At 39.4% G+C, this 22,388-nt stretch overlaps 1 protein-coding gene across 6 annotated transcripts in view; it reads left to right on the top strand.

The window, feature by feature from the left end:
• Crag (DENN domain-containing protein Crag) overlaps positions 1-22,388 on the top strand; it is a 579,187-nt gene that overhangs the window by 167,472 nt on the left and 389,327 nt on the right. For all 6 annotated transcript variants that reach the window (XM_068225395.1, XM_068225392.1, XM_068225393.1 and 3 more), the window contains exon 11: positions 4,650-4,824. In XM_068225395.1, the coding sequence (XP_068081496.1) occupies positions 4,650-4,824 (175 nt within the window). The remainder of the gene's footprint in view (positions 1-4,649; positions 4,825-22,388) is intronic.

The following is a 22,388-nucleotide window of genomic DNA, read 5'->3' as shown; positions in this document are numbered from 1 at the left end:
CACAAGATGGATTGAGGCCTTTCTGATGCCAGAAGCTACAGCAGGACACATCACCAGCCTTCTTCAAGATGAGGTATTCAGCCACTACGGTTACCCATGGTGTATTCTGTCAGACAACGGGAGTCAGTTCACATCAAGGAAGTGGCAGCAAATGATGACAGGATGGGGTGTGGAGCACTGGACCACCCTGATCTACAACCCAAGGGCCAATCGTATAGAACCAGGACAAAGAACATCGACTGTGGGACCATCAGATACCACAGTAACTCTTTGCCCTGCGACGACACATCAACCGTATTACCGGCTATTCCCCAGTGGAGCTGTTCCTTGGTCGACAGCGGGGATTGGGAGATTCGTCCACCACCCACTTCTGGTCAAGATGATGCAGTTGTTTCCCTAGCAGAGTGCAGCAGCAGCAGCAGCAGGACATCAAGGAGATGCACACTTTGGCCTAGAAGAGATCCCTTACCCAGACCAAGGCTTAAGATGTCGAAGAAACCCAGATCTTCCTACCAGGCCAACAAGTACTGCGATGTAACCACTCAGTCATTAATAAGATTGGAGGGTTCCACGCAGGTCTGGCACCTAAGTGGGTTGGTCCTGTTGAGGTGGATAAGCGTCTGGGCCATGGGGTCTACTTACTAAAGACCAACCTTCCTGTCAAGGTCCATGCATCGGAGGTGCGACGAGTCACCCAACCACTGCGCATACAGAGTAAGCCTGGTACTACCACAGGTTCACCTGGAGGAGAGGCTACTGATGACACAGCTCAGTCTGGTCATGAGGAGAATGCATCGACTATCATCGAGGAAGAGGCTGGCAGCGAGGCAACGCTGACCCCAGACACGGCTTGATCCGGTCAAGAGGAGGAGAGCACATCCAGTGACATCGAGGAAGAGAGAAAATACAATCTACGACCAAAGTCAATGAGTTGGATAGACTGTGGACATTGTTTCAAGTTATAGGAGGGATATTGACGCAAGTGTGATAAACTGATATAACTTGAAAACAATATTCTCTCTACCATGGGTAAGTAATACAAGTATTGAGCTTGAATTATTTATTTATTCAGTTCGATACAACCCCTGAGGATCACAAGTGACTTGTTCGGCATGTCTTCTTTCTTCCCAATACCTTTTCATTCTCTCATTTTTCCTCTTTCTCTCTGCTTCTGTGATTTGAATCTGGATCCTGGTGTCCGTCCGTCTGTGACCTTCCACGAGCTTTCTGTATTTGGACCTATCCTGTACTGTCATCAGTGGATATTTTTCCTTTATGCCAGTAGTCTCCCAATCTTCTCTGACTTTCTTCATCCACTTATTTTCAGTTTAGCAGGTTTCATTCCATATCTTCTTCGTCAACCTACTGTCATCCATCCTCATTAGATATGCAACAAATCCTAACCTTCTCTTTCTTATCACGCTCGAGATTGGTTCCATACTCTCATATAGTTCCTGCCTTGATCTGTGTACCTAGATTTCAGCTTGCTTTTTGGTACCCCATATATGTCTCAAGATTCTTCTTTCCTCCTTCTCCAATTGTATGGATGCTCTCTTGCCCAATGTCAGCCTCTCAGTTGCATATAATGCAGCATTCCTGATTGTTATCATGTAGTGTAACAGTTTGGCATTCCTTGAGAGGTTTTTCTTTCCATATGTAGCCTTGGGACATTGCGGACTATGATAACCCCGCCACTCCAGAAGCCACTGGAGCGGACGCACCTGAGGACGACCAGGAAGATGAACCAGAATATGCTGACGACGAGTACGAGACGTTCGACGACCCAAGTTTCTGCCGCCCTGTACGTCTCATTCCGGAACCTGAGGGCACTCCTATTCCACCACTTCCGGAGTTCCAGCCAGCCAAGCGACGCCCTGATACCTACATCTCAGCAGCCGTGCCAACAGCGGCAATTCCATATCACGATGATGACTATGGCCGTTATGCAGAGAAGATTCTCAACGACGGAGTCAGCTTACCTCGACCGGCCCAGGCGCCGCATATCTTCGCACCGACACGTCCATCCCCACTGATGGACCTGGCGGTGGCCGATTTCCTACGTCATGGTCTACTAGTGAAACAGGACATCACCGACGCGCATCCTTGGTTTTTAGTAGCAAAGCCTAACGGTGCAGCAAGAATTATTCAAGACCTCAGTACATGGACTCCTTACTACATTACACCAAAGTTCTCCCTGGCTAGTCCAGCGGAAGCATTACAGAAGATACCACAGGGAGCTTCGATGATTAAAATTGATCTCCGATCTGGCTTTTATCATCTGCCCATTCGGACATCGCACCGCAGGTTTTATGGACTGTACTATCGCGGGAAGACTTACGCCTTCACCCGTCTACCCATGGGGCACCCACTCGCCCCATCCGTGATGCAGCGATGGGCCGTGGCAGTAACCAACGTTCTCTCTGATTAGTTCCACGTTACCTGTATATGCTACTTGGACGATTGGCTGATATATCATCCTCGTCAAGTACCAGTTCAGGATATTCTACTCTACCTGGACTTAGTTATCGGAGCGACAGTGAATCGGGAAAAGTCAGTGCTCCAGCCAACTACTGCATTAACCTACTTGGGTGTGGAAATTGATACTGTTTCTCAAACCCTCGCATTATCACCCGGAGTGATTAAACGTGTGACAACTTATCTTCAAGTGATTCCACGAGTGGTTAATGATGATTTAGCGAGAGTGGCAGGATATGTAGCCTGGATATTGTATGTGATGCGATGGCCCATGTTTATTGTGCGGCACATATTGAGCCGCGAAGCCTACTGGCCAAGGCAAATATTAAATCCTACCACCCTACGATCAGTGCGACAAGTTCGTCAAGACTCAGTGACAGTGAGAGTGTATACTGACGCAACCCCTAATAGTGTGGCATATTGTTCTCCAGACCTAGGGATGGCCTGGGCTCAAGCCTTCCGGACTACTACAAGAATCAATGCAGCCGAAGTGGCAGCAGCTCTATATGGAGCCACCCGAGTTCTGGACACCATTTTGGAACAAAATAGAAGATGTGATCACCTAATAGTGTATACAGATTCAATTGTAACCTTTTATACTTTGAAAACGGGCCGTGGCCCACTCTTGTATTCATACACAGCCATTTTACCTTTGTACGTTAGACTTGTAAATAAAGTAGCACGGAGAGGCATCCGCCTCTCGTGGCTGTGGGTCCCCTCCGCCGAAAACTTGGCTGACGCTCCTTCTCGAGCAGTGCTTCGCTCATTACACGCGCTGGTTTGAAACCTTTAAAAGGACAGCGCGCCCGAGGAGGAGCGTCAGTTGAGTTCGAAGCGGGGCACTCCCCTTTTATTATAAATCTGTTTGTTTCCTCCACAAACTCTTGTGCTTTCTAACATTCAACATCACTTTCACATTCAGCATTATCTTCTTCTATGCCCTTAGGTGTGATGAATGTAGTAACATGCCTTGATGAAATGCCATAATAGCCTTAAGATAGTCGATAAAAGTAATTGAAGTTCTAAAATTACCCAGGCCAACCATTTTAGACACTTCTAATGTCCTCATTTGCAGATGCCATTAGTTAACTGTAGGTCCATATGTCGTTGATCTATCAAATGTCCTTGATCTATCAAATTGCAACATCACATGCTTTTTTAAAGTTTGTGGTTGTGACAGCCCGTTTCCTTTGAAGTAAGCTCCTCCTCGTTTGCTAGTCATATAATTTAACTTACATTCTGATTTACTTCTGATACACTTATATAACACCTCATTAGTTGCTATATGAGTTGAAGCCATAATTGTAATAGTTTTCATAAATGTTCTCCAGTATGCTATTATCAGCATCTTCTAATACACTGGGCCTCGTCTGTTTGACTGGAGATAGTTCGTACTTGGTCTGACTTGATGGTTCCTGTTTGCTTTGGAGATGAAAGTCTTGTACTGCTTGAACAGCCACCTTCTTGAGCGGGCTGTTCCTCTTCTTCAGAATCAGTATACAGTATCTATCCAGCATAATATTATACCTTTCTTTGTCATCCGTATTGTGTTTCAACATTATTATCCTGTATAACATACACATTTCATATCCTTGACTCCGATTGTGTTTCCATATTCAAGCAATTGACAACTTTGTCTGTAATATTTTTATGTCATTTATGGAATTAATTCTGCTCATAATGCCAGTGTATATAGTTTTAACTTCACCACTACAAATAAAGGCAATAATAATAATAATAATAATAATAATAATAATAATAATAATAATAATAATAATAATAATAATAATAATAATAATAATAAACAACAGCAACAGCACTAGCAAGCAGCTTGTGATGAATGATCCATATTCTAAGCTCGTTTTCATTCGGTTCAAAGCATTCGAGGCTAAAGGTGTCTATTGTTAGTGGACGCACGTATCCTACCGTGTTTCAGGCTGTTACTACAAGCATCAAACCATGCAGTGCTGACACCTCTTGGCGGTCTTGCCAGTTATTTGCAGTGTTGCTAACTCAGTCTGTGTTTAAAATGACCAACCCTTATATATTATGTTATAATTATGCATGGTTTTATCAATTAAGTGTGAATTAATTTTATCAGTGTGTTAGTATTCTCTCTTGTAGCAGATAAGAAGGAAGTTTTCATCTATTTTTTTCTCTTTTATGTTTTAAAGATGTGACGACAGACGAAATTTAAGTGTCAAGCTACTACCAAAGAAACCAGCTCGAGCCTTACGTAACACACTAGAGCGTTTGTATCAGAAGATACGGCAGCTTGTACGTAGCTTGAGTCAGGATGCAGCCAAAGACAACAGTATTGACCGAGACTTCCGTATCAAAAGGAAAGAGGTATGGGAACAACAATCCATATAAATATCTGTAGGGTGATTCTGTAAACAAATAACCTCATATCATCTCAAGTAAGCTCCGAGAATATGTGCAAACAGTTAACTTTTGTTAATCTCAGGTCTTGTACAGTACTTACCTGTTGGTACTGGGTGATCCCTAAATTTATACTTACTTCTTTTCTGTCATACACCAATAAAAGTGATCTCCAGAATATTTCTTTTTATTTTGATGTTTTTATTCTTGCCTTTGGGACTTGTTTGTTAATGAATTGAAATTTAGAATCATGAATCTTGTTGATAATTTGAGGTATATGTGATATCCAGATGTGGTAATTATATTGCTTAGAGAGGACATGAGAAAATAAAACAGACTTTGTATTTTTGGTTACTGTTATTTACTAATTGATGTGCAAAAATTATTCCTCCTCGAATCACTGTGTTAATTTTACCTGATTATTTTCACAATTTCTAAAACAGAAAACAAAACAAAACAGAAAAAACAACTTTAAATGCCTTTATGAAAATATGTAATAATTTTTTTTTTTGCTATGGGCTTTACGTCGCACCGACACAGATAGGTCTTATGGCGACGAATGTAATAATTTACCACCTCTCAAATTAACAATAATTTTTTTGAATTTAATATCATTTTGGACTGCACATACAAGATTTTTTCCAAGATCTTATGTGGAAGGATTAAAGATCAACAAGAGAAAGAGTTAGGAGAATACCAAGGAGGCTTTAGACCCTAGAGGAGTTGTACTGAACAGATCACCACTCTAAAATTAATAATGGCATACTACAGAAAACAAAACAAGCCTATAGTAATAACATTTTTTGACTTTAAGAAGGCATATTATATACATAGACCGTTGATCATGTTTACACATCCCCCATTGGTAAATAAAATAACAATTGATGGACAAGAAATAATTGTTGATAAACTTAATTATTTAGAGAAATTGTAACTTAATGAGAAAGCAGCTTGGCATAACAGAATAATAACAGGAAAATTGAGACACATAAAACAGTCACACAGCCAGAAATAACTTAAGGTAGTGAAACCATTTTTAAAACTACTAACAGCTGTGACAGACAAAATACTTAAGACAGAAAGAATAATAATTACAACGTGCTTAAATAAACAGTATCAAGTTGTAATTGTTTGCTCTCCTAACTTCATACTGGAGGAGACGAAGGATATTACCTGGGGACACATGAATATAAATGTAACTATATGTGGCTTGCCCGCAGATTGCCACGCAAATAGAATCAATTAACATTCCATGGTTTCCCATTTCTCTATGTAATGTTTGGGTGCCAGCGTTACAGTTTTAAACAAAACTGTAAAGCAAAATTTATATTTACTAGCATACTTATACTTAAATCACAGCGGTAGGATTTTAAATAATTAACCATTAATATCGCTTAAGAAAGAAAATTAACGCAATATAAAATACAAATGAATTTATTATACAAAAAAATGATATGAATCGGAAAAGTTCCTTTAAGTGTGGAGGGATTTAAGAATTTACGTTACTGAAATTAACTGTTGCTTGCTTTATCTAATTGAAGCTCACCAATTGCAGCTTCCGTTGAGGTCATCTATATTCCGTGGTTACTCGTTCCCCTTCTTCTCGTTGTAGAATTGGCTCCATGGACATCCTTCCTTCCTTCCTTCCTTCTGTGATGTGATTTGGGATATCTGGACTAGCACTCCCTAATTGCCTAGTCTTTAAATTAGACATTGACCTTATACTTGTGAAAATTGATCAGCGTTGATCGTAGGAGGAGAAAACTCAGAGATATGAATTTTTCCATGTTAACAGAAATCTCAGTCCAACTTAGCTAATCTACTGATACTACACAGACTTGTAGCAAATGCCATGGACTTGAACTAAACGTAGTTCTTCCTTCAGAATAATTACAGAATATATCACAAGCCGTAAGCTTGTTTCGTCTCACCCTGATCCAACAGCATCACAGCAGCTAAGTACTGTGTCAAAGCGACAACACACTGTACGAAAATAACTATGTCTCCAAGTGACCACTCACTATCTCAAAATCAATAAAGTAGTTGTCGTTCTGGTAATGATGTGTGAGTCGAGGATTGCTCCGCGCTAGATAATATATCACCGGGCTCTCCCCACTCTTGATAACAGCTCAATACCAATTCTCTATATAACGAAGCATCTGATTCGTAGATCGCATTATCATCTCCCTCTCTTCATTCTTGACAAGTCCAGTAGGCGTGGCGATGATGTAGTTGCCTGGCTTCCTAGCCTTGCACACGGGTAGCTGTGTAGTGCCTTGCTCATGAGTTTAACCCAGTGACTCATCCAACTTCCCCGTTTCAAGAATAACTTTTCCGTGTACACAAGTATGGGATGAAATGACAACAACTCTGTCTCATCATTGACCAAATTTACAATACATAATGAGTTCCTATCCTAAATAATATAATAATTTAAATAATAAATGATGTTCATATATATACAGTATGATTCCAAAATACTTATTTACAAATTATTGAAGTTGAATAAATATGTCATATAAATCATTACGATGGCGGATAATCTTGATATCGAGTGATATCGCGTAAAAGTATGGCTGGAGAAGCCTGGACAGTTACAAAGTTAATGGAGAATAGCATCAAGTAAATAAAACAGTTCATAAAGAAATTGAACCAGTATTGAGCACGATTAGGAAAAAACGTATATCATTCTTTGGACATCTTATCAAACCGCCTGACACCAGAATTAGCAGAAGAAGAATTGAAAAATTATGGAATAGCAAGACCAAGATTAAATGGATCACGGATATTAGGGAGGATATTAAAGAACTACAAATAACAATAGACGATCTCAAAAACAAAACAGAAAATTAAGATACTTCAAGACATACACACCAGGCTACAGACCAAGATCAATAAAAGGTCTAATGGGAGGGTATTTTCAACAGAACAAGGGAAGGCAGCATCTCTCAGAATGAAAAAATATTGGGCTGATAGGAAAATAATGATATCCTTTGTATAATTGACAAGAGTAGGCCATTAAAAAAATAAAAAAATCATCATCTACTTTATGTAAAATTTCTCAATCTGCTCTTAAAACACTTCTCTAAAACCTTTCAGCTTCTTTGCCAATTAGAATTAAATGAAAATCTTATAATTTACATGCTTACATAAAATAAAATAAAAATCAATATTAAGTTAACCCTTACCCTTCGTCTCTGTCAGGAGAGCCCCGACATTATGATATTCGCTTTCCAGTCGTGTGTTGGGCAAGGCCTGACAGGACATTGCATCGCCCGCCACTTGTCTTGCCATTTTTCATCCGACAAAATACACTATGCTATACTGTACTGCTATGTGTTGATTCAACATGGAACTTGGTGAAATCCAGATATTATTTGAGATTCAGTCAAAAATATATTATTTAGATGGCAGTGTAGGTGTCAGCTGTGTCCAGTCCACTCACCCGCACCAAGGCTCGAGTGATATTAAATGAACATGGCTGAATGCATTATGACAGATGATGAAATTAGATAAGTTTTTGAAAATCTTGACAACATATCTGAATCGGAAGAGAATTAATTGGACATAGTAAGCAACAGAAGCGATTACACAAATAGTGATAACAGTACCAGTGATGAAAATAACACAGATTGTGTGGAAGGTGAAACACAACATGTAGCGGATGCTGATGGCTGGCACAGTTATAAATCAACAGATACTGATTTCAAGAAATCACTGTTTACAGCAGTTTCGGAATACAAACCACCACAAGGTATAAAACCAGAGAGAATTTTTTGAATTTTTTTTTTTTTTTTTTACTGATCATCTCTTCAGTGACATAACTAATGAAACTAATCAGTATGCTAAAAGTAAAATAGATAAAATAGGTACTGTGATTCCCAGGTCTGTGTGGAAGAATTGGACAAATATCAGTGTAAAAGAAATGAAGGAATTTTTAGGAGTTATTTTGAATGTGGCCATATATCCTAGACCTGAACTGCAGGATTATTTTTCAGAAGATTGACTGATCAGGTGTTCAATTTACAAGGATGTAGTAAGTCATAAACATTTATTGCAAATTTTTTGGATGCTATGTGTTTGTCCACCACCCGTTAGTGTTTCCATAGGGGTGAGAGCCGAGATTCAAAATTCAGAGTGCTGTTGACTATCGAGATTTGAAGTTCAGAGATTATTTTGTACCAGGACAAATTGTGTTTGTACTTGAGAGTACCGTTGGTTTCAAATATAGGATACTGTGGCTGGGGGACGCAGACGAAGAATACACCTACGGAATCCCCTGCCTGTTGTAAGAGGCGACTAAAAGGGGCGACCAAGGGATGATCGAATTAGAAGCATGAGATTGCTGGGGTAAATAACTTTGTATTAATATTTTCTTATTACTCCTTAGAACGCTTTTTATAAAGTTAAGAAAACTGCAAATATCTAAGCCAAGTACAGTTGTCTCAACGATCCTCTCACACTACCACAGTTCAGCTTCTCCAACGATTTGGTTTCCTTGCCGGCGCAAAAGAGAGCTATCCCAGCGAAATTTAAGTCGCTTGGTTGACACATACACTTAAAGCTTCCTTGTCCTGGGTGTGGGGCGGGTCTGTGAGCCCTTCCCCAACAGCATTTTATGGTGACAGGCCAGCTAGCTTAGGTAAGGCATGTTAGTTTTAATACTTGACACTCGAAGTGTTCAGTGCCACACACTAGAGGCTACAAGAAAAATATCAGCATGTTAACAGTATAGCCCCTTACACATCGTCTTGCTAATAAAAATAGAGCGTGTTTTTGAAATAAATTGTAATATAAAAGAATATATTTTATTTTTGGATATCGGCATGTATAAAGTTTTTAAGAGCAATGCATTGATGGCACGTGTACATATGTTTTCCGATAGCCGCAGAAAAATATTTTGGTTGCCCAGCATGAACACAGAGCTAAGCATGAAGTAAAAATTTTTTGTATTTTGTTGTCTGTAATGGTGGTATATAGTGAATTTTTGTAGTGTTCCTCTTGGATTGTAGGTGAAGTTTTCGTGAGTTCTGTGCCATTATTAATTAATATAATGTGTGTTATGCGTCGTGACGGGTATTTTCCCTTGTTTGTCGTTGATGCACGTACTCTCAGTAAGCGAGTGAAACTATAAAAGTTCGGCGACGGAAAAATACCTACAACTTTATTATACGGACAGTGAAGTTTATTAATTTAACGGAAAAATACCCGTTAAGTTTCGTTGATTAATTTTAGATTAGGCTTTTTAAGTTAAAAACAAATAGTTAGTCCCAATGTATTTTTGTGAAAACGATGACTGTATTATCACCAAATGTCACCGGGTGAAACTGTAAGTACATTGTTTTAAATCTGCTATAGATTAAGTTATGATGGTGTTGTCACTGCTGTGAATATCAATTTGGCAATATGCGCGAAAAATATTGAAAATATTCTTGAAGGACGTTTCTCAAGTCTCCCACGAAAAATGCAGCCTTATAAAAAAAGGTAGGCCAACTCCAGATTTACCAGGCTTAACAAAACAAGTACAAGGTTTCACTAGGCACTTCACTGTTTCTTCGTACGAAAAATATGTTTGGTTGACAGGATGCACCAAATTGAACACTCTGTTCTATTGGTCTTGTCTTCTTTTGGTGAAGACAGAAACACAAGCCGGACTAAAACGGGGTATATTAATCTGGGAAATCTTTACCAAAGCAGCTGTTTCTCATGAAGAGTCTATAGGACACATCAGAACATCTTATCTCTTAGCATTATTTGGTAAAATTAGGTTGGACACACAACTAGATGACCAGCTCAAACAGGGAATCACATTTCATAATGAGAGGGTAAAACAGAACAACAAACTCTTGAAATGTTGTGTGCTCTTTACGTAAGTAAGAACTTTCTTTCCGTGGGCAAGACATGTGAAACCTCAGTAAATAGGGTTAATTACATCGAGCTGTTAAAATACATTGCAGAATATGACACACTCTTGAAAACCTACTTGGAGACATCCACAGTTTTTAGGGGTGTATCAAATAGAATTCAGAATGATTTAACTAATGCAGTGGTAAATTGTTGCTGAAAGAAATAAAATCTGAATTGAAAGAAGCCAAGTTTGTTTCATTTTTAGTGGACCAAACGACTGATGTTTCCAACACTGCACAACTCTCTGTTGTTCTACGTTATGTTTACAATGGGCAAACAAAGGAAAAATTTATCAGGTACAGTGACCTTAGTGAAAACAGAACTGCTTTAGGCATTTCAGAAATCGTAAGACAATATTTGACTGAGTTCGACTGTAATAACAAGTTAATTGTGCAGTCTTACGATGGAGCTGCTTCATTGGCCGGGCATATGAATGCAGTGCAGACTTTAATTAACCTGTCAAGCGGTACATTTCTTTCGAGGAGCTACTAACACAGTGATACATTTCCTTAAGGTACTGGGAAGTAACATATAGTGCGATACTCTTGTGTAGTATAGTATTTTTATCAGGTTCAAAAGTACAGAATATGTATCAAGCTGTCCAAAATGATCATAGTACGAAGGGCAACGGCATCTCGCTCACTGAAGAAAACAACGGGAACTTACAGTGAGATCTTTTTAATTGGTCAGGTATTTTCATCATGTTTAAAAAACAGTCTCACTTTCAAGCTGTTAACATGATTGCAGTGCCAAGGGCAATGAAAGAGAATCTGGCTCAGTGAGGAAAGCAACAGGAAACATACAATAACATACTCTTGTGTACATGCGTGATGAACAATTGAAAATACTCTAGCGGATTATTTACGTCTTCAATTTGTACATTCAGTCCAGGTTGCCCCGTAAATGTAAATCTCGACTGTTCAGATCCTATTCTTGTCCATACATTGAGCAGAATATCACCGCTAGTGCTACCATCACGTTCACTTGAGTCGCTTTCACCATTGAACTCACTATCTCCTGACATTTCAACATTAGTCTCACTATCAGATGACACATCACTCTCCAAATTGTCACAGTCGCTTTCACCATTGCAGTTAAAATTGAAATGATAAATAAAGAGGTTCAACCTATTCAATGCCAAAGAATAAGAAATGCAGTGATTACATTCTTATTTAATAATAAGTAGAAGTGGTACCGGTTTCGACCCTAGTCCAGGTCATCATCAGCCGATTAAAACATGAAAAACAATGCATAGGGAAAAGAAAAGAAAAGATCAAGTTCACTGCAGATCAGTAGAAGAGGCGATAAAAAAATGACGGGGGTAGACACTGTAAAGTTCAGAAGAAGTAAAATGTAAGGCACTTAAAAGAAACAGTGCGTAATTTTCTGAGCGACAGTATGGCACACGCAGTGTTAGGCAAAGTCTTATAATGTTTATGAAAAGCGGAGAACGGTTAAATGAGCTAGCTTGTATGCACTGTTAGGCACAAAGTCATAACACAATCGAACACATGTGAAGATCCATAGTTGTGCTGAAGCTGAAGATGAGTAGATCAATTGAAGTAACTTGCCAGCTCCCGGTGATCAGCGCAATATATTCAGCATCAGCCCATGTGGTTTCAAATGCCAACGTAAAATGAAGAATAGCTTAAAGATCCAGTATTTGCTTCGGTTGCGGTAATGTGGGTATATATAGATACATGTAATAAAATTCAATATAATTGAATAAATAATTGTGATCCTGTAGAATTTTTGGAACAGTTGACGTGAAAAAACAATTGTGAAGAGAAAAAAATATAGTAAAAAGTGCAATACCGGAAACAAATGAAAACATACATGCACAGTGTGCTATTTTTTTTTCGGTATTGCGCTTTTCACTATATTTTTTCTCTTCACAATTGTTTTTTCACGTCAACTGTTCCAAACATTCTACAGGATCACAATTACTTATTCAATTATATTGAATTTTATTACATGTATCTATATATACCTACATTCCCACAACCGAAGCAAATACTGGATCTTTAAGCTATTCTTCATTTTACGTTGGCGTTTGAAACCACATTGCCTGATGTTGAATATATCGCGCTGATCACCGGGAGCTGGCAAGTTACTTAAATTGATCTACTCATCTTCAGCTTCAGCACGACTATAGATCTTCATATGTGTTCGATTGTGTTATGACTTTGTGCCTAACAGTGCATACAAGATAGCTCATTTAACCGTTCTCTGCTGTTCATAAACATTATAAGACTTTGCCTAACACTGCGTGTGCCATACTGCCGCTCAGAAAATTACGCACTGTTTCTTTTAAGTGACTTACATTTTACTTCTTCTGAATTTTACAGTGTCTACCCCCGTCATTTTTTATATCGCCTCTTCTACTGATCCGGAGTGAACTTGATCTTTTATTTTCTTTTTCCTATGCGTTGTTTTTCATGTTTTAATCGGCTGATGATGACCTGGACTAGGGTCGAAACTGGTACCACTTCTACTTATTATTAAATAAGAATGTAATCACTGCATTTCTTATTCTTTGGTATTGAATAGGTTGAACTTCTTTATTTATTATTTCAATTTTAACTGTGATACTTTTCAATACGGAACAATGAAATTTTTATCTTTAAATTCACCATTGCACTTGCTATCTTCTGACATTTCAAGATTAGTCTCACTGTCAGATGACACATCACTCTCCGAATTGTCACAGTGTAATAAATCAAACAGTTCTTCTTCTCGCAGACGTTTCTGAGCTCCGCTTGCACCTGCCATAATGCACTATCTACCACTCTCAGCAGCCTGGCGGCTGGTACTGGCTGGCTGCCAGTTGCGTGCAAAACGAAAGCATTTTGCCCGGTCATATGGTTTTAGGAGAGTGCTGCTGCTGTAGACAAAGCTCAAAATTAACATACACGCATAAAGGAAAGCGATCTCAGATCATGCGACGGAATAAGACGCCATACCCATTGCCGAAAGACATTTACAATGTAATGACTAAATATTCCGTCATGGCCACTTAGGAAGCCATGCGGCTATTACGATTTTTTCTGTCATTACCACTTGAAAGGTTAAAAGAATACATCCTCAAGCTTTATTTATTCATTGCTATGCACACAGCTTAAATCTAGTTTTGTTCTATTCTATGAACAAGTTGTCTGAATGCAAAATATTTTTTAGCTGTCTTAATGGTATTGGTGCTTTGTTTTTATGTTCACCTAAACGGGCTATGTTCCTGGAAGAATATTTGCAGAGAAGACTTCCTAGTGTTTCACCTACTACGTGGAATCACAGAAGTGATTTGTGTGGAGTTTTTAACTCAATGCTACGCAGTTCCCTTGAAAATGAGGATGAAATTTTACACTGACTGACAGAGCAAATGCAGCACCAAGGAGGAGTGGTTCGAAAGGGATGAAAGTTGGGGAAAAAACAGAGTCGGCACGGAAGAATAATTGATGTTTATTTCAAACCGATATGCAGGTTACACAATGCGCACGGCATCGACTCAGTAGGATGTAGGACCACCGCGAGCGGCGATGCACGCAGAAACACGTCGAGGTACAGAGTCAATAAGAGTGCGGATGGTGTCCTGAGGGATGGTTCTCCATTCTCTGTCAACCATTTGCCACAGTTGGTCGTCCGTACGAGGTTGGGGCAGAGTTTGCAAACGGCGTCCAATGAGATCCCACACGTGTTCGATTGGTGAGAGATCGGGAGAGTACGCTGGCCACGGAAGCATCTGTACACCTCGTAGAGCCTGTTGGGAGATGCGAGCAGTGTGTGGGCGGGCATTATCCTGCTGAAACAGAGCATTGGGCAGCCCCTGAAGGTACGGGAGTGCCACCGGCCGCAGCACATGCTGCACGTAGCGGTGGGCATTTAACGTGCCTTGAATACGCACTAGAGGTGACGTGGAATCATACGCAATAGCGCCCCAAACCATGATGCCGCGGATGCCGCGTTGTCTAGCGGTAGGGCGCTCCACAGTTACTGCCGGATTTGACCTTTCTCCACGCCGACGCCACACTCGTCTGCGGTGACTATCACTGACAGAACAGAAGCGTGACTCATCGGAGAACACGACGTTCTGCCATTCCCTCATCCAAGTCGCTCTAGCCCGGCACCATGCCAGGCGTGCACGTCTATGCTGTGGAGTCAATGGTAGTCTTCTGAGCGGACGCCGGCGCCGGGAGTGCAGGCCTCCTTCAACCAATCGACGGGAAATTGTTCTGGTCGATATTGGAACAGCCAGGGTGTCTTGCACATGCTGAAGAATGGCGGTTGACGTGGCGTGCGGGGCTGCCACCGCTTGGCGGCGGATGCGCCGATCCTCGCGTGCTGACGTCACTCGGGCTGCGCCTGGACCCCTCGCACGTGCCACATGTCCCTGCGCCAACCATCTTCGCCACAGGCGCTGCACCGTGGACACATCCCTATGGATATCGGCTGCGATTTGACGAAGCGACCAACCTGCCCTTCTCAGCCCGATCACCATACCCCTCGTAAAGTCGTCTGTCTGCTGGAAATGCCTCCGTTGACGGCGGCCTGGCATTCTTAGCTATACACGTGTCCTGTGGCACACGACAACACGTTCTACAATGACTGTCGGCTGAGAAATCACGGTACGAAGTGGGCCATTCGCCAACGCCGTGTCCCATTTATCGTTCGCTACGTGCGCAGCACAGCGGCGCATTTCACATCATGAGCATACCTCAGTGACGTCAGTCTACCCTGCAATTGGCATAAAGTTCTGACCACTCCTTCTTGGTGTTGCATTTGCTCTGTCAGTCAGTGTAGCTCCAGTGAAAGGTTACCTCTTGATGCTGAATGATTTCACATTTCGCTTTCTCCTTAGGATATTTGACAAAATATTTGCTTTCGCTGACGTTCTCTGCAATATGCTCCAGACGAAAACTTTCGACATTACTTTCTGCCGGAAAAAAGTTGGTGAAATTCGGAAGGCCGTTTATTCGTTAAGGGGTGAATTTGAGTCTATCCATGCAGAAACAGCACAGGAAATAGGTGAGCCAACAAAAAGAAGCAGTCTTAATTACAAACAAATTTACTGTGAAATATTTGATAATGTTGACAGTCACCTCGAAATGCGTTTTCAAGATTATGGGAAATTGAACTTCTGTGGAGATTGAAAAGTATGAAATTTATCAGAAAAATATCCCTCAAGTTGAAATTTCTAGTCTTCAAAATTATATCCTAGCCATTTCGATGAAGTTAGGTTGAGAAATGAACTAACAGTGTTCTGCAGTGGCGAGGAGTTTAATGAAAAGAGTTCATTTGAATTTATGAGCCTCTTTTCAGAACAATCAATAATTTGTTGTTTCCCACAACTTTTTAAGTCAATTGCAATAATTTGTACCATACCAGTGTCTATTGCGTCATTGGAAAGGACCTTCTCATCTTTAAAAAGAATAAAAACCTACTCAAGGAACAGAACGGGAGGAAAAAAAGACTTTCAAGCTCGGCACTGTTTTCTATTGAAGCAGCATTACTGGAAGAAGTATGTCATTCATTTTTTGAAAGAACTCTTCGCTACTTTGCTACGCAGGAGGGAAGCGTGGAGTTCATCTTTAAATGAGGATGTCAGTGTTGTCGATATGATTCAGGGCAGACCACTCTATCACTAAGCAGCATGAAATTAATAATCTCGTTATTTACTGCTTGCTGCTTTAGTGGCCAAAACGGTTGGCAGAATGGCAAAATATTATCCCGGAGGAATTCTTCAAATTGCACCAAACTCTCTTGCACATTACAAATCTCGACTGGATTTGAATCCCACTTTCCGACTGCAGAGTACCAGCTACTGGCCAAATACGCAGCTGAGTGCACCTCCAAAAATCATTCATGTGAGTTATAATTTCAAAAGTTCTTTAATACCTAAAATTTCTTTCTTTCTTTCTTTCTTTTTCTTTCTTTCTTTCTTTCTTTCTTTTTTTTCTTTCTTTATTTCATAAAATGGTAATGTTGACTTTAGAGAGTGTAGTGGGGCTACGATTGCTTATATTTAAAAAACATTTTTGCAGCTGAGGTAATAAATATGTTCACCGCACGCCACTGCCAACATGCGGGGAACACCATGGGATGCCTTTACTTGCGAGTAGTACCACTATGTTGGGTACACAATAGGTTTGTGATTTTTAGCAACAGAGTGTGAATCAAGATGGGTTTTATAGTACCCGTGATTAGTACCACAACATGCGGAACACCATGGATTTACGTTGCCTGTAATTGGTACCATTACGCGAGAAACACCATGGGTCTGGGCGTTGCCTGTGATTAGTACCACTATATATGGAATCTTATGAGACTGATGTGGTGATAGGAGTGGAATCGTGGTTGAAAGAAGGGGTGGGTAATAGAGAAGTATTTCCAGAAGGGTACACAGTCTATCGTAGAGACCGAGGAGATAAAAAGGGAGGGGGTGTGTTTATTCTGGTGAAGGAAACTTACTGTTCACATGAATGGTTTACCGATGAAAGGGATGAAATATTAGGGATAAAATTAGTTTGTGATAATATGAAGGAGGTGGGAATTATAGGAACATACAGGCCTGGAAGAGAGGAAAGAGACATGGAAATCTTTGAAAAAATAATAGATTATACTCGTAAAAACAATAATAATGATATGGTAATAATTGGGGGAGATCTAAATTTGCCTGAAGTTGAATGGAAAGGAGCTGCAAGTGAAGCCCATGAACAGAAACTGGCAAATAAGTTAATTTGGGAGGGAGGATTTACACAAGTAGTACAAGAACCGACTCGTCTCAATAACTTACTAGATGTATTCTTCGTTAAACCATGGGAAATTGTTGATAAAACTGAGGTAATTGAAGGAATAGGAGACCATAAGGCTGTAATAATGGATGTAGGACTCGTACCAAAAAGGCTTAATAAGAGGGTTACACAAGACAAGAAATTGTACAGAAAAACTAAAGTTGATGAATTTGGGACTTACCTTAAATCACAATTCAGTTGTTGGATAAGTGAAGGGAGTAACGTGGATACACTTTGGGCTAAATTTAAAGGAATTATTTGGGAAGGAGAGAAGAGATTTGTACCTGTTAAGAAGGGTAAAATGACCTCAGACCCTGTTTATTATACAAGGGAAATAAGAAAATTAAAAAGAAAATGTAGAATAGTAAACAGGAAAATCAAAGAGGGTAGGGAGAGTAGAGAAACTAGAAAACAGCTAATGAGGGAACTGAATAGAGTGAAAAAAGAAGCAAAAGAGAATTATATGAATGGCATACTTCAAGAGGGTAATGACCACAAAGGGAAATGGAAAAAGCTGTATTCATATATCAGGAATCAAAAAGGAAAAGGAATCCAAATTCCTACAATGGTGGGAGAAGGGGGTGAGCACTATTTAACAGATACTGAGAAAGTAAACCTATTTAGTAGGGAATTTAGAGATTCAGTAGATGATTGTCAAGAGTTGGAAACCGAAACAGAAGATAGAGAGGGAGAGAGACAGAGGGAAACAAGAAGCTTCTCATTCACAAACGAAGATATTTTCAGAGAAATCCAACTGCTTCAGCAAGGAAAAGCAGCAGGAAGTGATCAAATTACTGGGGAGGTATTAAAGACAATGGGGTGGTACATAGTGCCTTATTTAAAATTTCTCTTTGACTATGTCATAAATAATAGTGTAATACCAAAGGAATGGAAGGAATCTATAATAATACTACCAGAACACTGGACAACAGCCCTCATTCATCCTCTGCACAAAAAAGGGGACAAAACCGACCCTAATAACTACAGGGGAATCTCTCTCCTAGACATAACATACAAAATATTTTCAATAATCATCCTTAATAGGATAAGTTTACAACTTGAGAAAGAACTAGGAGAATATCAAGGAGGTTTCAGACCCTGGAGGAGCTGTCCTGATCAGATCATGAGTCTTAAGTTGATAATGGACTATAACAGGAGAAGAAACAGAGATATGGTGATAACATTTGTAGATTTCAAGAAAGCTTATGATTGCATCCATAGAGAATCTCTGTTTAAAATTTTAAGACACCTTGGACTACACCCCAAATTAATAAACATGATAAAATTGACTCTCACCAATACCAAGTCAAAAGTGAAGTTTAGGGGTGAAACATCAGAGACATTTGAAATTAAAACTGGACTACGGCAGGGAGATGGGCTCTCACCACTATTATTTAACTGTGCTCTAGAAATGGTAACGAGGGAATGGTTTAGAAAATGTCCCCCCAAAATAAAGATTGGCCGAAAAATCAAAACAAATTGCCTGGGTTTTGCTGACGATTTAGCATTACTAGCAGTGGACATAAAAGAAGCAAAAACCCAGATATCAGAACTTCAAAACATTGCAAATAAAATTGGCCTCAAAATATCATTTGAAAAAACAGAAATTATGCCCCAAAAACCAACACAGCTAAAAGAAGTCACCATAAATGGTAATAAAATCAAAATAGTAACTCAGTTTAAATATCTTGGAGAAGTAATAACACATAACTTAAATGAAAAAATCTCAATCCAAGTAAGAACAAATAGATTAGCTAAAGCACAAAAATTAACATGGGATATCTACAAAAAGAAATGTCTATCAATAAATACAAAAATAAAACACTACAACACAGTTATAAAACCGGAAGCTACATATGCAGCAGAAACACTCTTTTACCTGAATAAACAATCGAAGACTGACAGACTTCAGTAAATTGAAAGGAGGATTGGAAGAACCTGTATCAACAAAAAATATCAGAAAGATGGACAGTGGCGGTTAATACCTAACAAAGTCGTGTACAAAGAGCTAGAACCCATTACAGATACTATGCGTAAGAGGAGACTGGGATTCTTTGGACATATCATGAGGATGCAGGACTCGAGACTTCTGAAACAACTAGTACAACACAATCTCGTCTCAAAAAATACCACAACAGGATGTAAATGGATCAGAGAAGTAAGAGAGGATCTGAAGGAAATAGGCCTTACAACAGAAGACACCAAAAATAAGATAAAATTGAATACAAAACTCAAGAATACAAACCTCCGCTTTACCCTTACACAAAACAAACCAACAACACGCACATTTTCAACTGAGGAAAGGGCACGAAGATCGGAGCGTCTGAAGAAGTACTGGGAGGACCGCAAAGCCCGAACAATCCCTTCAAAGAGACCTGAACGACGGACTGACTAAAGTGATCCTATGTGGTCATAAAAGAAGAAGAAGAAGAAGAAGAAGAATACCAATTTATAAAGGAAAGGGTGATAAAAGGAAACCAGAGAACTACAGACCAATCAGCCTGACCAGTATAGTTTGTAAAATTCTGGAGAGTTTAATATCGAAGTACATCAGAGGGATATGTGATGATAAAAATTGGTTCATGAGGAGCCAGTATGGATTTAGAAAGAAATTTTCTTGTGAGGCACAACTGGTGGGATTTCAGCAGGACATATCAGATCAGTTTGATTCAGGAGGTCAGTTAGATTGCATAGCCATAGATCTTTCCAAAGCCTTTGATAGAGTGGAACATGGAATATTATTAAAGAAATTGGAGGGAATAGGATTGGACGTAAGGGTTACACGTTGGATAAAAGCATTTCTAAATTCAAGGGTTCAGAAAGTCAAAGTAGGAAATAATGTATCTCAGGAAGAGAAAGTTTGGAAGGGAATTGCACAGGGTAGTATAATCGGTCCGTTACTTTTCTTAATATACGCAAATGATTTAGGGAACAATATAACATCAAAAATAAGATTGTATGCAGATGACATAATTGTTTATAGAGAAATAAATAACATTGAGGATTGTTCAGAATTGCAAAGGGACCTTGAAAGTATCCAACAATGGGTTGAAGAAAATAACATGAAGGTTAATGGAGGCAAATCAACTGTTACAACTTTTACAAACAGGAGCTTTAAAACTGAATTTGAATATACTTTGGATGAGGTAGTTATCCCAAAAGATGGCAAGTGCAAATACTTAGGTGTGAGATTTGAAAGTAATTTGCACTGGAAGGATCATATTGATGACATTGTTGGGAAAGCATACAGATCATTACATGTCATAATGAGGCTACTTAAAGGATGCAACAAAGAATTAAAAGAAAAAAGTTACTTGAGTATGGTTCGTCCATTATTGGAATATGCAAACAGTGTTTGGGATCCTCACCATGAATACCTAATAAAATAAATAGATAGTGTGCAGAGGAAAGCAGCAAGATTTGTAACAGGGGATTTCGGGAGAAAGAGTAGTGTATCAGAAATGTTAAAGGAACTTGGGTGGGAAACTTTAAGTAAGAGAAGGGAGAAAACTAGACTTACAGGATTATATAGAGCCTATACAGGAGAAGAAGCATGGGGAGATATCCGTGAGAGGCTTCAGTTGGAAAATAATTATATCGGCGGGACTGACCACAAATATAAAATTAGAAGGAATTTTAGCAGAAGCGATTGGGGTAAATTTTCATTCATTGGGAAGGGTGTGAAGGAGTGGAACAGTTTACCAGGGGTAGTGTTTGATCCTTTTCCAAAATCTGTACAGATATTCAAGAAGAGAATAAACAGCAACAGAGAAAATAAATGAAGTGTTAGAGGGCATTCGACCAGTGCAGGTTATTGTAAATAAAAAAAATGTGTGTGAATAAATTAATTCCATCCCCTGGTCTAAGGAGTTTGGACAGCCAAAGTAGGGGACTGGCTGTAGGGGTGAAGTACAGTGGGGACTTCGAGGGCCCTGGGACCGCTACGGTAGCTGTGAAGGCCCTTCAGGAACTCTGAAAAGTGGTGGCAAAAGGGGCTCTGGTTAAGACGCAGCTGGTCGTTATGCTACTTAGGATCCAGAACGGGTAAAAAAAAAAAAAAAAAAAAAAAAAGTAAATAAATAAATGCAATGTAAATATTAATCTTATACCAGTTGTATAGTATCATTTGAAGTAATTCCACATACTGTATATCAGTTGACTATATTTGTAAGTAGTACAGGAGATATTATAAGTAGAATTTTGTAAACAATATAAATTTATTAAGGACGAGCTGTGTGTTTAATAGAAAACATTGTTAGCGTAAATTGTATAATATTGTATTATAGGAAAAATTTTCTTCTCTTGTTAATTTAATATTTAGTGCTTGACAATAATGTATTTTAGTGTACCATTTGCCACCGAGGTAGACACCTCATTTGCAAATAAAGAGATTTTGATTTGATTTTGATATGCACCACCGTAGGTCTGTGTTGCCTGGTATTAGTACCCACTATGTGAGGAACACCACGGTATAGTACGAATCCCTGTTATTAGTACACCTATGTGAGGAGCACCGTAGGTTTGCATTGCCTGTAAGTGGCACTGCAATGTGAGAAACATAAGTCTGCGTTACATGTGCGTATTACATTACCATAATGTGTGGAATACCGCGAGTCTATGCTTTGATTAGTACCGCAACATGACAAATACCATGGTTCTACTTTACTAGCAATAAGTACCGTTGTGAGGGGCCGATGACCTGGATTTTGGATCCCTTTAAACAACAGGCATCTAGGATTGTGGTTTAGAAGCAGTCCCTTGGTCAGTAATACTATTGTATTACGTTAGTTTCTGGGAATGTAGGGAGGGCATTGCACGTCAGATCCGCCGATTGTTTTA

Source organism: Anabrus simplex, chromosome 1 (genome assembly GCF_040414725.1).
Source record: "Anabrus simplex isolate iqAnaSimp1 chromosome 1, ASM4041472v1, whole genome shotgun sequence".
NCBI classification, from domain to species: Eukaryota; Metazoa; Arthropoda; class Insecta; order Orthoptera; family Tettigoniidae; genus Anabrus; species Anabrus simplex.
Note: the sequence above shows the minus strand (reverse complement) of the source record. Positions and strands in the feature narration are given on the sequence as shown.